The 18003-nt window shown below is 38.3% G+C and overlaps 1 protein-coding gene across 1 annotated transcript in view; it reads left to right on the plus strand.

Annotated features, from left to right (window-relative positions):
* C5H8orf34 (chromosome 5 C8orf34 homolog) overlaps positions 1 to 18003 on the plus strand; it is a 603345-nt gene that overhangs the window by 502371 nt on the left and 82971 nt on the right. Inside the window, exon 11 of the mRNA XM_053715893.1 lies at positions 7833 to 7953. Within this exon, the coding sequence (XP_053571868.1) occupies positions 7833 to 7953 (121 nt within the window). The remainder of the gene's footprint in view (positions 1 to 7832; positions 7954 to 18003) is intronic.

Here is an 18003-nt window from a genome sequence, read left to right on the forward strand (position 1 = left end):
AAGCAGATCCCAGTGCTGCCAGCCAATGTGACGGATCTCTGGCTACCCCGACTGGGTAGCTCCGCCAAACGGGTCCTGCTTTCTCCCTGCCAACTGCAGCTATGTAGCTGGCAAGTGACCACAGCCTGTAGCCACCCCTGATGCCCGACAGCACCAGTATTCAGGGTCCCACCATGTGGCAGACTCCAGCTACCCAGACTGGGTAGCTCTGTCTGAGGGTCCTTCCTCTGCCTGGAACAGGCTGCTATGTAGCCCGGGAAAGTGATTCTAGCAGGAGCCCACCTAAATGACTAGACAGACTAGCATTCAGGTGAAATAAGAACTGCTTTTATTGAGAAACACACACATCTTTTATACACACAACTGTCAACAATCTTTTATACACACAACTATCAAAAATCTTGATAAGACGCTGGACAATGCTCCAATTTTCCCGCCATTCCCGCCCCTCCAGACAGGCTGGCACCTCCATAGAAGCCACAGGCCCAGGACCCAGGAGGCGAGCTTTAGGGGTTATCCCGGTGCAGCAGCAGCACTTCCAGGGTGTCATTTTAAAGCTCTTGGTCCCCAGATGTCACAGTCCAAAAATCAGTTATGGGGTTAGGGGTGTCCAAAACCCCCGGTTACCAAAGGAGCTCCCCTCCGATAATTCTCTCATCTCTTGTCCTCCCTAGGGGCTACCAATCCCCAAAAGAGCGGAGCTCTGGGGCAAAGGGCTGCTGGAGCGACCAGGGGTAAAGTTAGCGGGTGTCCTGCTGTCCTGTAGCCGACCGGGAGTTCCAGGAGCTTGGCCAGCCTAGGAGGGTTTTCCCAGTCATAGACCAGCTCTTCTCTTAACACAAAAACAAGCCAACACAAAGCAAACAAACAGCTTCCAGAGATGGTGGTTGCTCTGAGGATCCCAAAACCACTGAGAAACAACAGGGGTGTGGTTGTAGGGTGTAGGGGTTTAACCCTTGCAGCCCGGTATCTGTGACAGTTGCGCCTGCCATGACGCGAGTTGCGTAATTTCCAGATGTTGTTAGCGCCAAAAAAAATCATTTTGCGTTGCGCGTCATACTTGGCGCCAAATAATTTAATTATTTAAACCGCACTTCCTATATGCCTCTAGCCTTTTTTATGCTTAGAGGGCTATGCTGTTTGCATTTTTTTCCCATTCCTGAAATTGCCATATAAGGAAATTGATAATTTTGCTTTATATGTTGTTTTTTTCTCTTCCATTTGCAAGATGTCTGAATCTGATCCTGTCTCAGAAACCACTGTTGGAACCATGCTGCCTGATAACAGTTCTATCATTGCTAAGTGTATCTGTTGTAAATTAGCAGAGATTATATCTCCAGCTGTAGTATGTATCAGTTGTCATGATAAGCATTTACATGCAGAGAATGTATCCATCAGTACTAGTACAATGCCTGCTGTTCCTTCAACATCTAATGTACATGATATCCCTGTGAATATAAAATATTTTATTGCTGATGCGATTCAGAAGGCTTTGTCTGCTATTCCGCCTTCTAATAAACGTAAAAGGTCTTTTAAAACTTCTCATAGAGTTGATGAAATTTGAAATGACCGACAACATACTGAATTATTCTCCTCTGATGAGGATCTAGACTATCTGGTTCAGAAGATCCTACCTCAGATATTGACACTGACAAATCTACTTATCTCTTTAAGATGGAGTATATTCGTTCCTTGTTAGCGCTCCACTCGTTGTCTGGCCCTTATTGTTTTTTTCATATATAGTTGCCTTGCAATACAAAAATCTCAGAGAGAATGTTAGTTTAATACATTTATGGCGGATTTTTCAGGAAGCATTAACATTATGTTAGAACATACAATTTAAAAACAACACTAATATTTTTCCTACATTTCCTGTAGTTCAACTAAAGTGTAAAAAAAATTATATCTGTATAAACTTTGCAAATATTACATTGATATTGTCTGAAATATCAACATTTAAAGAGACAGTAAAGTCCAAATTAAACTTTCATGATTCAGATAGGGCACGTACTATTAACCCCTTAATGACAACTGACGTACCAGGTACGTCCTGCAAAAACTTGCAGTTAGTGACAATGGACGTACCTGGTACGTCAGTTGTCTAAGAGAGTGCTGGAAGCGATCGCAATCGCTTCCAGCAGCTCTCAGGGTATTGCAGTGATGCCTCGATATTGAGGCATCCTGCAATACCCTTTAAAAAAAAAAAAAAAACATTTAAAAAAAAAAAAAAAAAAAATTTATTTTTTGGGGAAAACTGGGTACTGGCAGACAGCTGCCAGTACCCAAGATGGTGGCAATTAGGTAGGTGGGGAGGGTTAGAGAGGTGTTTGGGGGGGATCAGGGAGGTTGGGGGTTAAGGCAGGGGTCCATCACAGATGAATAATTAAAAAAAACAAAAAACAAAAAAAAAAACACCTTTTATTTTAGTACTGGCAGACTTTCTGCCAGTACTTAAGATGGCGGGGACAATTGTGGGGTGGGGGAGGGAAGAGAGCTGTCTGGGAGGGATCAGGGGGTGGGATGTGTCAGGTGGGAGGCTAATCTCTACACTAAAGCTAAAATTAACCCTGCAAGCTCTCTACAAGCTACCTAATTAACCCCTTCACTGCTGGGCTTAATACAAGTGTGGTGCGCAGCAGCATTTAGCGGCCTCCTAATTGCCAAAAAGCAACGCCAAAGCCATATATGTCTGCTATTTCTGAACAAAGGAGATCCCAGAGAAGCATTTACAACCATTTGTGCCATAATTGCACAAGCTGTTTGTAAATAATTTAAGTGAGAAACCTAAAATTGTGAAAAATTTCACTTTTTTTTTTATTTGCTCGCATTTGGCGGTGAAATGGTGGCATGAAATATACCAAAATGGGCCTAGATCAATACTTTGGGTTGTCTACTACACTACACTAAAGATAAAATTAACCCTTCAAGGTCCCTACAAGATCCCTAATTAACCCCTTCACTGCTGGGCATAATACACGTGTGGTGCGCAGCTGCATTTAGCGGCCTTCTAATTACCAAAAAGCAACGCCAAAGCCATATATGTCTGCTATTTCTGAACAAAGGGGATCCCAGAGAAGCATTTACAACCATTTGTGCCATAATTGCACAAACTGTTTGTAAATAATTTCAGTGAGAAACCTAAAGTTTGTGACAAAATTTGTGAAAAAGTGAACAATTTTTTTTATTTGCTCGCATTTGGCAGTGAAATGGTGGCATGAAATATACCAAAATGGGCCTAGATCAATACTTTGGGTTGTCTTCTAAAAAAAATATACATACATGTCAAGGGATATTCAGGGATTTCTGAAAGATATCAGTGTCCCAATGTAACTAGCGCTAATTTTGAAAAAAAGTGGTTTGGAAATAGCAAAGTGTACAACGCAATAAAGCTATACCATATCTGAGAAAAAATAAAATCTCAATAACACAATTGCTCAGGTCTGATCTCAAACATACAGTTACTGGAATATTACCACCGACACATATGTTCAAGCAAAAAGTCCAGATGTTATCAGCTTGATTCCGGTTCCTTGAGACAGGAGAGATATATACGTGATTGATGGAACAATCCAGGAGGCAGCTCTCTACCAGCATACAATGGGAAGCAATCTGTTATAAAACACAATAGATAGAGGTGCCAATGGTGCAGATCAATGGTGAATCTTGAGAGCTTCAGACAAGAGGTATACACAGGGTACTCACTTGTAGTAAAGGCAATCAGTTATGCCCATAGAGACAGGCTGGATTTCTACAGCAGTCCAGCTAGCTGGTCAGCATCCCACAGACAGCTCCAGGATACAGGGGAACATCAGGTCCAGAGTACACCCCAGAGAGGTGTAAAAGCAGGATATTAGAGTGAGGGATTTGTGCCCTGATAGTAGCGTAGCTTCCAAGATATAATGGACACTTAGAGTTGGTAAAATAAAAACAAATTTATTTAAAAATTGTAAAATACACAACTCATGTTTGTGCCAAAATAAAAACTTGGACAAATAGAGAAACTATGCAACGCGTTTCTCAGTATAACTGTTTCATCAGGCATTATGCTAATTTCTAAGCCTTCGAAGGCTGCCTTTTTATCTGAATGCATTTGACAGTTTTTCACAGAAAGAAGTCGTTAGTTCATGTGTTCTCAATTGATTGACAGATGGCAAATCTGCAATCCACTAATCGTTCAGCCCCTTTGCACAAAAGTCACGGCCCGGGGGAAACAACGATTAGTGGATTGCAGATTCGTCATCTGTCAATCAATTGAGGACTATGGCGGGCGGAGGAACGACGCTTATCGTTATAGTATTAAAAGGTAAAAATCGCAGAAGATAAGGATATATTACCAATTTGATGAATGAAAGTCTCACAATTTTTTTTTAAATTCTATCCTATGACTTGAGTGAGTACGCTCAAGTTTACATTCACTTTAACTAAATATTTTGGCCTTGTTTGGAAGTGGAGTTCAATTGATAGTGCAGGTTTTGCTGTCTTGCGCAATCTAACATTACATGTGGATCTTAAAAATTTTAACTAGAGCATCTGAATTTTTTTTAGCATACCGTATAATTTTAATTGATTGTGTAGAAAGAGCTATTGGCGTACTCGTTGTGCTCTTATTACAAGCAACGAGATAATTGTTGCGCTTGAAGAAAATGAAAATGCCCCTGTAAAATACAGCACCTTTTGAGACGTGAAGGAAACCATTATGATAAATAGTATAGCATAGAACTACAGGAAGTACCCCACTACTAAATGTAGTCACCATTCAGAAAGTGCTACCCAGGGTACTAAACCAAAAATGGGCTGGCTCCTTAGCTTACATTCCTGCTTTTTTAAATAAAAATACCAAGAGAATTAAGTAAAATTGATAATAGGAGTAAATTAGAAAGTTGCTTAAAATTGTATGCTCTGAATCATAAAAAAAATATTGGATTTCATATCCCTTTAACCCCTTCAGGGGTTTGCCTATCATACTGCAAGACTTATATATATATATATACGTTTTTGCTTCAGGAAGCTCCAGCACTCTTGGCTGTTAAGTTACAGCCGAGAGCTGGAGCTCCTGAAGCTTCAGGCATCTGCCGCAGATGGTTGCGGAGCACGATCGGGGGTCCGGCTCCACATGAGGGCAAATGCCTGATCGTTACAGATGGTAACACTGTGTGTGACACCGTCTGTAACTAACTTCTTTTGGTGCGGCGGGAGGTGTGGGCGGGAGGCGTGTGGCTGGTGGGCAGCCCAGCAGGGGAGGCAGGAGGGAGTGGGAGGGCCCTACGCTACAGAAAATAAAAAATAAAGGGACAGAGAGGGATGGGGCAGCTACACTACAGAAAAGGGGATCTAGGGGTTAGGGGGAACCTTACTAAAGATCGCGGGTGGGGGACACACTACGTTACAGAAAATATGGAAAAAAAATAATAAAAAAATTATATATATATATATATATATATTCTTTTTTAAAAAAGCAGTTTCTAGCTGCCAGTACCTAAGATGGCGGGTAATAGTTAGAGGGTGGAGATTTAGAGATCTGTTTGGGGGGGATCAGGGAGGTTGGGGGGTAAGGGGGAATCCTACACTGCAGAAAATATAAAAATTAAACAAATATATTTATTTTTTAAAAAGCCTTATCTTCATACTGGCAGACTGTCTGCCAGTAGCTAAGATGGGGGTGACCAGTGGGGGGTGAAGAGAGCTATTTGGGGGGGATCAGGTAGAGATAGAAGTGTGGTGCGCAGCTGCAATTAGCGGCCTTCTAATTTCTAAAAAGCAATGGCAAAGCCATATATGTCTGTTATTTCTGAACAAAGGTGATCCAAGGGAAACTTTTACAAACATTTGTGCCGTGATTGCACAAGCAGTATGTAAATAATATTTTTATTGGATTTGGCAGTGAAATGGTGGCATGAAATACCAAAATAGGCCTAGATCAATATTGTTAGGGACGGCAGATTAGGGGTTAATAATATTTAACTAATGTTTGCGAGGCGGGAGTGCGGCGGTTTAGGGGTCAATATGTTTATTATAGTGGCGGGGACGTTGGGGCGGTAGATTAGGGGTTAATAAAAATAATGTAGGTGTAGGCAATGTTGGGGGCAGCAGATTAGGGGTTCATAAGTATAATGTAGGTGGCGGCGGTGTCCGGAGCAGCAGATTAGGGGTTAATAAATATAATGAAGGTATTGGCGATGTCGGGGGCGGCAGATTAGGGGTTAATAAGTGTAAGATAGGGGTTTTTAGACTCGGGGTTCATGTTAGGGTGTTAGATGTAAACATAACTTTTATTTCCTTATAGGAATCAATGGGACTGCGTTACTGAGTTTTACACTGCTTTTTTGCAGGTGTTAAACTTTTTCTCAGACTGCTCTCCCCGTTGATTCCTATGGGGAAATCGTGCACCAGCACGTACGACCAGCTCACCGCTGACTTAAGCAGCGCTGATATTGGAGTGCGGTAAGGAGCTAAATTTAGCTCTACAGTCACTTCTTGCCTTTTAACGCCGGGTTTGTAAAAACCCGTAATACCAGCGCTGTATGTAAGTGAGCGGTGAGAAAAAACGGCTCGTTAGCACCGCACAGCTCATAACGCAAAACTTGTAATGTAGCCGATAGTATGTCTAAAAATCAATGTACATACCTTAATTAAAAAATACTTTATTGCTAAAAAATGCTAACCATCTTTTGAGCCTTTAGTAAGTCAATGTTTTTGATGGTGGTGTATGTGTGTGTATATATATCTATCTATCTATCTATATATATATATATATATATATATATATATATATATATATATATATATATATGTGTGTGTGTATTGTATATATGTATATTTATGTGTTTATGAGGCCTATTTATCAAAGGTCTGTCGGACCTGATCTGACAGTACAGATCAGGTCCGACAGACATCACTGAATGCCGAGTGCAATATGCTCTCCATATTCAGCATTGCACTAGCAGCTCTTGTGAGCTGTTGGTGCAACGTCGCCCCCTGCAGACTCGCCGGCCAATGCAGACCGCTGCTCCATAACTTGCGTTTCTAGCGAGTCTGAAGACTCGCCAGAAACACAGGCCCTCAAGTTCCATTTGGAGCTTGATAAATGGGCGTCTATATGTGTATGTATGTTGGAAAAATGGAGGAATAGACTTGCTCAACACAGGGTTGCCGCAAACCTTTAATTTGTAAAAAGAGCAATATCTGTGAAGCCCAATAAAGAGAAACGCAATAAAACGAGTTATGCCTGTATAGTTTTGATAGGTAAATAAAATAAAACAAGGCTCTATTTCTGTTTAAATGGAGTGATAGCAAAAATGCAAAAAATTGTCTAGTATTTTGGGCAAGTTAACCAATATCCAACATGATTTGTACTGCACACCCTCATAGAAGTCTATTATGCTAGGGATTAAGTGCTTCCACGCTATCATTTTAGAGTGTCCCAGATTATCGAGCAATAAAAAAAAAATACTTTGGGCTTGTAATATGAGAGCAAAAATAGCAGCACTGTTGATTGTGCTATCTTAAAGCACATTAATATTTTTGCGTTCCACTTGTAATGTAGGTTTTTATGGGGAGATTACATTATGCATTCACTGTCCCTCTAACAAATAAGTCTATGGGACCCTGCATAGAATACATGTCTTATTTTATTTTCCTCCAATCCTACAACTTCTCATTAATCGGAAGCTCGGTAAAAGGAGATCCTTTAATGAGTGGCGTATAGTTTTGCCTAACATTTATTGTAGGAGTTTGCATTGTGCTTAGCATACAGGGAATATGTCATTTCTTTCCTACTTCAATTTTGAAAATGGTTGTAAAAGCAAATTTTCTTACTTTTTTAACTTCTTTAGCGTCAACCAGTCTGGGATTCAGAAGCTTTGTCTGCCAGAAGTGGAGGCTCTCAGAATCAAAAGCTCCTGAAAGAAGCATTAACCGCAAAAGAGTTGAAGAGCATGGAAAAGCATCTCGCTGGTATGTGCTGAAACGTTCTGTTCGCTGTGATATAGGTAGATGGGAAAAAATCCAGTCTGCAGCAGAGAAAACAGAAAGCTAAATATAACAACCCGCTGGGTAAAGTCAAAACTGTTTTCATTGTAATAATTATAACCCTTTTTTATCAGGTATGATTTCATTGCATTAACCATAATAAGTCTTTATCAGTTCTGTTGATAACAGATTACATGTTTCACATTTCTATAACCATTTGTCAGCCCTATAATGTATTTGATTTATAGCATTATCATTCACAAGTCTTGCTAATGGTATTGGTAAACAGTCTTACAAAGTTTCTTCTGTTTTCTTTTCTGTTTTTCTCCAAATGTATTATTGCACTACCTATTGCACTACCCCATACATTCTTAAAGGGTCATTATAGTATAAATATATATAGCCTAATTTATTAGAGCATTTAATTTTAACACTTGCTTCCATGCAAATCTATGTGCTTAAAGGGACAGTCTACACCAGCATTTTTATTGTTTTAAAAGATAAATAATCCCTTTATTACCCATTCCCCAGTTTTGCATAACCAACACAGTTATATTTATATACTTTTTATCTCTGTGATTACCTTTTATCTAAGCAACTTCTGACAGCCCCCTGATCACATGCTCTGTTGTGCTGACTTTTAAATAACTCAATGGGCGTGAGCACAATGTTATCTATTTGGCCCACATGAACTAGCAGTCTCCTGCTTTGAAAAGCATGTGCTAAGAGGCTGTCTGTAGTGGCTTAGAAATAGGCAGACATATAGAGGTTTAAATGTTAAAAAGTATATTAATATAACAATGTTGGTTGTGCAAAGCTGGGGAATGGGTAAAGGTGTTATCTATCTTTTTAAACAATAACTGGTGTAGATTGTCCCTTTAACTGATCAGGAGCCACAGATGACTGTTGCTATGTTGACCTAATCACAGCTGGGTCGTGTGACTGCTGCTGCTTCTGATTGGGTCAACTTCTGTTTTGTGCCAGCAGTCCTGTGTGGCTCCTGAGCGATACTTTTGTTTTGTTTTTTTTTCTTTTTATTATCCAACATATTGAGTAGTATGTCTAATACAAACAACAAAAGAAGTAAAGAATTAAAAAAGGGAGTGGAGAAAAGTTGATTACCTTTATAGTAACTGAAAATAACTGATAGACATTTGTTTTTAGTAATAACACTCTAAGGTGTAGATAGGGGAGCTATTACAAAAAACACAACTGAAAAATGGTGTCTATATCAGTAGTCAAAATAGATACATGGAACACAAATCACAGTCCATATAAATACAATGCGTGTACTATATTACATACAAACGAAACCACATATGGATAGTCCAATCAAATTTGTATGTATGTCACACTGGCAGGCAGCTCTCCTTGAGGTATAAAGCCATCCACTTCCAAGTTATTCTAAAAGAGAGTAGAGAAGGCGCCACATAGTGTAATTCTGTAGAGTATATATTGTTAAATATGCAGGATAATATACACTCACATTTGGTGAAGCACTATTACGTAGTGCAAGCTGAGGAGACCGTATCCTCAGAGTTGTCTGGTAAAACACTCTTTTTTGGTTCCTTTTCCCTCAAAGTAGGTTGGCATTCTGGTTACCCTTAGGTTCCACCTCTCTACTAAAACCCAGCAGGTGGTCGGAGAATAAGTCGCCCAAATTTTTTTTTAAAAAGTAACAAGTTGCTTAAAAACAAGTGTTTATGAGCTGCTGGTGGAGTTTCTCGTGCCAAACCCATGGACCTGGGTAGCTTCTTGGATAGCCTGTATCAACGCTCCTGGAACCAGACAGTGGACAGACATCCCACTGTGCTGACATTATTAGTCAGCTTGCAAAAAGCCTATACCTTGGGCTTCCTCTTTTTATATATATTAGAACTTGTGATATAACTTCAAAGAGGAACAGAGTGCCTCCCTCCCCCACCGGTGCTGCGTGGGAGGTTGAGGCTATCTTTATACACTCTCTCTGCTATACTGATAAACTGCCTTGAACCTGGCCCTAATTACCTGCAGGATAACAGCAGATTCTCTCCATACCCTTTCCTCCCCCACCGGTGCTGCGTGGGAGGATAAGGCTATTTACATATATCAACACTGCTACACTAACAAAGGACCTGATGTTTTTTTCCTGACTCCTGCCCTGAGTACCCACAGCAGCGCGGCGGACCCCCCACATACCTTCCTCTCCCCCACCGAAGTTGCGAGGTAGACAGAAATCATCCGTGAGACTGGGCTGAAGTGTGGTGGCGGAGCCGCATCTTCAAGCAGGGAGCGATAAGTACTCGAAGCGGCTCTGCTCGGTGCCGGACTGAAAGCTTGCTGGAGAATCCCCCCTCCCCCACCGGTGCTGCGTGGGAGGTCGGGGCTGTGTGTAGCTAGCCTGGCAGTTGCCGCTGAGATCTCCCTGTGCAGCGCCTCTGCATATCTCTGCTCTGGTTCCTCGAAACGCTGTGGGTAAGCGCTAGATTAGGAGGTACTCAATCTGGGAGCATGTTTTCCTCTCTTCACCTTTTTTTTGGGGATACCAACCAGAGCTGTATGTCCTGGGGAACACTGTATGGATCCTGGTAAAAATGCTATGGAAGATGGCTGTATAATTAACCCCTCTAATAGGTATCAGCAATTTTGGCATTTTCTCATATTGAAGGCTCTTTCCGCCCACCTACCTGGCTATTAGTTGAACGCTGATGCATAGAATGACCCAGGTAAGGTGGCGAGCTGCATACATACAAGAACTGGCTGAACTTTATTAACTATATAAAGGAACTTTTTTTTTTTTTTTTTTTTTTTTTTCATTGGCTCCTTATATGATTCTTTTTCTGCATATGATTTGTTTGGCGCATTTAATTTTATTTAGCTATATTACTTGTCGCTACAATTTTGTCATATCAATGTATTGAGCAAATCTAGGCAAAAATGTTAATGCTTAAGAATGTGTAAAATGTGCATAGTATGTAAAAAGACATTGTACTTTCTCCTCTAAAAAGTGAAACATTCTCAGGGGAGAGAGAAGGGAAGGGAGAAAAGGAGGAAAAAAAAAATCAAAGGTTATTGAGTGTGAATAAGGAATTAATAATTCAATACCAGAGAAATTTACTATAACCTTTTTCAGGATATATTACCCATTATTACTGCTTGGAGGGAAGGGCTATATAGAGATAAAAGATCCTCAGTTATATTATCTAATAACTCTTTCCTAAGAATAAATCTCCTACGTTTCCTGAAAATAAAATACTATCCCTTACTATTGGACAGGGAGAAAGTTTATATAGAAATATAAAGATCATTAGTTAAAACTACCTTATAAATTTTCTTTAAAGAAGAGATATTTTAACTTCTCTGAAAATAAAATACAAATGAAACTGACTGAACCAGGATATAACTAGGTCACTGTGAATATGTTTGCTTACCTATAAAATATACTGTATATAATTGCTGGAATAATATTTTCTTGGATATAAATCTAATTGAGAAATTGCTGTTGCTGCTTTCAGAGATACCATTTCCTTTATTGTGTCTTTTGAAGATTAGCAACAGTAAGACAATTAACAAATTGGCATAAAATTGCCTAACATTAATAACGTCCCTGATCTCTGCATCCCTGGCTGGATCTAAATAACACGATTTAATTCACAGTTTATTATTTTTCCTTTCTTTCCTTTTTTTTTTTTTTTTTTTTTTTCTCTCTCCCCTTTTCTTTTCCCTCACTTGGTCACAATAGTGCACATCCCTATCCTCACTTGTCTATTTGAGAACGCTTCACCTTCTCAAACTTAACTCTAAAATTAAGTTCACTCCCTGTATTGATCTTCACTTAGATAAATTGCCTCACTTCAATTTTTTTTAATTTTCTTTTCTGGCACATGGATAAATTCCTTCACACCTCACCCCGGAATATTTCTCCAGCCATGGCAGCAAGACAGAGAGACAGAAAATTGAAGGATAATCAGGAGCCTCCCACGGAAGCGCAACCAACTATGTTAAATGTACCAGTTGTACAAGAAGTAACCAATATCCACAGCTTAGTCGCCAGTATATCTGATGCGCTCTCTCCTAAATTTGAGGCTCTTAGAGCTGAAATCAAACAAGATTTTCTTTCTCTGACACAAGAGGTTCGTCAATTCTCCAATAGGTTGCAGGAAGCCGAACAAAGAGTTTCGGACCTGGAAGATCTAACAATAACGCATAGTTCTAATCTAGAAGGTATAAATAATAACGTACAGAAAATTCAAAACAGATTAGAAGATCTAGAAAATCGTTCTAGAAGAAATAATATAAGAATTATAGGCCTTCCGGAAGAACAACAATATGACAATCTTGTTAATTTTATATCAGAAACCTTGCCTACAATTTTAAAGATGCCATCTACCCTATATCCCATCCCAGTGGAGAGAGCGCACAGACTTGGTCTACCTCGCTCAGGCAATAAAGATAGAACTAGGCCTAGGCCTGTTATCGCTAGAATATTAAATTTTCAAGACAAACTTACCTTATTCCAGCATTATCGCAAACAACAGCCTGTTAAGGCTGGAGACGCTACAATCCTTATGTTTCAAGATTTCTCCGCTGACACTGCAGCAAGGAGAAGGGAGCTTGCTCCTATTTGTTCCAAACTGATACAAAAAGGGTACCAGGCAACCATAATGTACCCCTACAAATTAAAGGTTAAAGTTGGGGAAGTCACACACTTCTTTGAAGAAGCTCAACTGGCTGAGAGCTTCTATAACACACTGGGTTCCTAAGCTTAATAACAGCAATATTGAATATCTGATTATTAGACTGAGTGTAAGCTATAGGTTTTTGCTTATGGGAAAGACCGTGTCTCTTCTAGACGTGAGTCCTAGGACCCAACCCCCACCTGTGCGGAGAGAATTTAGGTGTCTAATTTTAAATTATTATTATTTATTTTATTTATTTATTTATTTATTTTTTTCTCTCTTCTTAATGTATAAATGAATATGCTGAATAAAAATTGTAAAATAGTATCTTGGAATGTAGGTGGTATATCTACCCCTATAAAGAGAAAAGCAATCCTTAATCACCTGCGAAAGATCCAGACTGACATAGGTTTTATTCAAGAAACCCATTTATCAGCTGAAGAATCTTTAAAACTTAAATCAACATGGGTAAAAGAAATCTATTTTGCACCTAGTGTTAAGAGGAAAAGGGGGGTAGCAATTCTAATAGGAAAGAAAATTGATACCGAAGTCACACATTTTTAGGCTGACATCGGGGGGAGATATGTACTACTGAAAATAAAGATTGCCCAGAAGATGTATACATTATGTAATACATACGGCCCTAATGTATTTGATCCAAAATTTTGGAACACTTTGCAGACCAAATTATTATCCTTCACAGAAGGCTCTTTAATTATGGGAGGAGATTACAATATGGCACCACAATGCCCGATTGATAGGCTAAGACATAATGTCAAACAGTTAAAACAAAAAAAAAGATAATCTAGAGGGTAAGATGTTTAAAAAAATAATGCAGAACTTAGCACTGCGGGATATCTGGAGACAGCAAAATCCTTCTACTCAAAATTTTACCTGTCTTTCCAAGGCGCATAAGACGCTCTCCAGAATCGACATTTTTCTAATTGATGAACGTATGGTGATGAGAGGGGTAAAAACAGATATAGGACCAATATTTCTTTCAGATCATGCACCGATTGTACTTGAGTTTCAGCTTTCACATTTGTATTCTGCTGCAACACGTTTCTTTTTTCCCTACTATCTGACGACTGAGGTAAAATTCAAGAACTGACTTATAAATAGATATAAGGAATTTGTACATTTTAATAAAGACTATTTAAACCGTCCTGAAGTATTTTGGGACACTGCAAAAGCAGTAATGAGAGGCGAAATAATTTCATATAGCTCAGCCCTGCATAAGAAAATTCGATCTAGAGAAAGAGAATCATGCCAATGTTTAACTAACACTTATAATCATTATCTGCTTGACAAAACCCCCTTAAATTGGGCAAAATACGTTAAAGCAAAAAATGAAAGGGATACTTTTGTTTTACTGCAAGAAACTCAAAAGGAATTAAAAATGCAGGCTAAGCTATATAAATATGGTAATAAATCAGGTAAGATGCTGGCCAAATTAATAAAAAATGAGAAAAAACAACCAATCATAGACAAATTGTATAATAAAGGTCTTCAGCTTTCTAAAGCCGAAGACATACTAGCTGCATTTAATGAATATTACCAGGAATTATATTCATTTAAAACAAGTGATACGCATACATCTGATGACTTTTGGAGAGATATCACGTATCCTACTGTCACATCAGAAATGGCTGATAGCCTCAATGTCCCTATTTCCATAGAAGAAATAGAGAAAGTAATATCCAAGCTTGCCTCAAATAAAGCAGCAGGTCCAGATGGCTTGCCTAGTGAATTCTATAAGATCCTGATTGGTGAAGCCACCCCACATCTTTGCACGCTCTTTAACAGCTTCTTTATTAGTGGTAAAATGATCCCCTCTTCATTTACCAATTCTTACACAACTTTGATATTAAAAGGCGGAAAAAACCCTGAATACAAGGAATCCTACAGACCAATTGCACTGTTAAATTCAGATTACAAAATTCTTACTGCAATTCTAGCATCTAGACTTCAAAGACCCCTCTCAGAAATTATACATACTGATCAAGCAGGTTTTCTAAATAACCGCAACTCAGCCTCAAAAATTAGGGAAGCCCTATTGGTGACAGAATATTTTGAGGTACTATCTAATTTAACTAGCGGGGGGAGGACATACCTGACCTTGCTATTATTTCCTTAGATGCTGTAAAAGCCTTTGATTCAATATTTTACGAACATATCAAAACATCGTTAAGACAATTTGGCATCAGAGGTAATTTTCTTGAATTTATCGAAAATCTATATAAACACCCATCTACAAGATTGATAGTGAATAACAACATTTCCCCCTCTATCTTGTTAGGTAGAGGAACAAGGCAGGGCTGTCCTCTTTCCCCGCTCTTATTTAATATTTCCATTGAACCTCTGGCAATTAAAATACGCCATCATTTGGATGGTATAAAAATTCGTAACTGCGAAATAAAAATCGGTCTGTATGCTGATGATCTGCTGCTTTATTTGGCTAACACCAAACTGAACTTACCAAAACTTTTTCAGATCTTGGAACAATTTGGTACATTCTCTGGATACAAAGTAAATATGACAAAATCAGAGATAGTGTGGCTCAGGAAAAATAAAACTTCAATATTAAAAACTCCTTTTCGCCAAGTAAAAGATTCTTTTAAATATCTAGGGATTCATATTCCGACAAGGTCCGTAGATCTCTATACATTGAATATACCCCCAGTAGTAAAAATGATCAAAGAAAAGCTTTTGTTATGGCAAAATCTCCCAATATCACTTTCTGGAAGGATTGCCCTTTTTAAAATGGCTCTTCTTCCAAAACTTTTATATATACTTCAAAATACACCAATAATTCTATTAGGTAAGGATATACGTTCAATCAATACTTCACTTATACAGTTCTTATGGCAGAATAAGAGGTCAAAGATATCTCTTATGAAACTTTCAATACCAAGAAAGGATGGTGGTCTTGCCTTACCAGACATAAGGCTATATAACCTCTCCTTTCTGGCTCGTGTCGTAACAGACTGGATCTCATCTAATAACTATGTCTTGAATAATTATCTCGAGACCAGTGTCTGCTACCCATATTCTCTATCTGCATTAATACACTTAGTACCTAAAGAAATCCCTTCATAAATTAAACGATTTAAAACAATTCTTAACCCACTTAAAGCTTGGCACAAGATAGTAACCTTTCTTTCAATTAATAATAGTGCTACCTGTCTTTTGCCTATAATAGGTAACCCTATTTTTCAATCAGGATTGCATTCCGAAAGTCTTTAGGAAATGGCATAATCGGGGGTTAACAAAGGTATACCAAATAATTGATAAAGAGAGAAAATATATCAAAACATTCCAGGAATTAAAAAGAGATTTTGATTTGCCCAATAAAGACTTCTTTGCGTATTTGCAATTAAGGCATTTTGCACAGGACCTAGTTAAGAAAGCTGGTTTGGAATGGGGACTAGGTAAACTCGATGATTGGCTTGCTCTAACAAGAAATGGTCATATGTCAATTGCACCATGTTATCATCTTCTGGGTACAAATAAAGGAGAACCGGTACTGGCAAAGATTGCCCTCTACTGGAATACAGTAATCCCTCAGAGTAATATTGAGTCTAAAACTATTCAATTGTCAATTAAAAAAATTGCACAAGTAACGCTCTCTGCAACTTGGAGGGAGGCACATGTTAAGCTCCTTCATGGGGCATATTTTACCCCCGAGAGAGGTTTCAAATGTGTGAAGGTAGGGTTTAATAAATGTCCTAAATGTTCGTATCAGGCAGCTGATTTAATACATATGTTTTGGTATTGTCCAAAGATTAAAAATCTCTGGGCTAGGCTCGAATACTGGCTAAAAAAGGTGCTTAAGATAGGCTATGTCTCTTTGACAATATATCAGATAATACTCTGCCTTAAGGAAGAGCCTGGTAAGCAAACTGATGAAAAAATAATAATCTCCGCTATTCTTGCTACCAGGTATTTAATCTGTAAGAAGTGGAAAAGTCATGCAATGCCAAGCATTACTGAAATTAAAAACTGCATGAAAAAACAATGCATTTTAGACCAGAGAAACGCGGATATAAATAATGAACAAGACATTAAAAGGTTCTTTGATAAATGGGCTGCCTTCTTAAAAATCTTTCCGGCTGTAGAAATAGATTATATAATCTTCCCCTTTAGAAATACAGAAATTGTTTTATTAGGGAACTGGTAAAGCTTCAGGAGGAAGAAAGTGATGGTAATTTTTCTTTTGTTTTTGTTTTTGTTTTGTTTTGTTTTTTTGGGGTTTTTTTTCTCCTCGCAATTATGTTTTCTCTTCGCATGGGGGGGGGGGGGGAACAAGGGGGGGGTTATACTGAAAATCAAAAACTCCAAGCATTGTAGGAAAATAAAATGTTTGTGTTCATTAATGTGATGATTAGCCTAAATTTAACTACATGTATAAATGAACATAGTACTATGTTGTCAAATTTATTGTATCTTTTGATTATGCCATGTTTTCAAAATGGTTGATATTGTTTTTGGACAGTGACTTGGATTATAAATAAAACAATTAAAAAAAAAAAAAAAAACAAGTGTTTATTAAACACAAACGATGTACAGCAACACGTTTCTCTGTATCCAAACTGTTTTATCAGGCTGATGCAAACAAGTCAAACTTGCTACTTAATATATACATTTACAACCAATTGTGTGGCTGCTAAAAAACACACACACCCTCTGGGTCACATCACCCTTCTGAAGACAAAATTCATAACATTGATATAAATAAACTCATCCACAACAATATATAAAAAATTGATATAGATAGTAAACCGATGTAATATAATATCTCTAACTCTAAAATAATAGGTTTATTTAGTAGCGGCGATATCGGAGGCCGGAGGTTTAGGGGTTAATCATTTTATTTAGTGGTGGCGATGTCAGGGAACAGCGGATTAGGGGTTAATAGCTTTTATTAGTGTCGGCGATGTCGGGCAGCGGCAGATTAGGGGTTAATAACTTTATTTAGTGTGGCCTATGCCGGAGGCGGCGGATTAGGGGTGTTTAGACTTGTAGTTTATGTCAGGGTGTTAGGTTTAAACTAAACTTTTTTTCGCCATAGCTAGTTGCTTTCTCTGGTGCGGTTTTTTTCTTTGGTATATACATACAAGTATAAGTAGTTATCAGAATGCTTTAACAACAATGGGCAAAAACTGATACATAACATCAGAGTTAAGCAACTCATTTATAACACGAGACAAACAAATATAACTAACTACTTATTTAAAGCTGCAATTATTTTTTCAGCCTATAAGACTTAAAGGGACAGTCTAGGCCAAAATAAACTGATTCAGATAGAACATGTAAATTTAAATAATTTTCCAATTTACTTTTATCACCAATTTTGCTTTGTTCTCTTGGTATTCTT

Source organism: Bombina bombina, chromosome 5 (assembly GCF_027579735.1).
Source record: "Bombina bombina isolate aBomBom1 chromosome 5, aBomBom1.pri, whole genome shotgun sequence".
Lineage (NCBI taxonomy): Eukaryota > Metazoa > Chordata > Amphibia > Anura > Bombinatoridae > Bombina > Bombina bombina.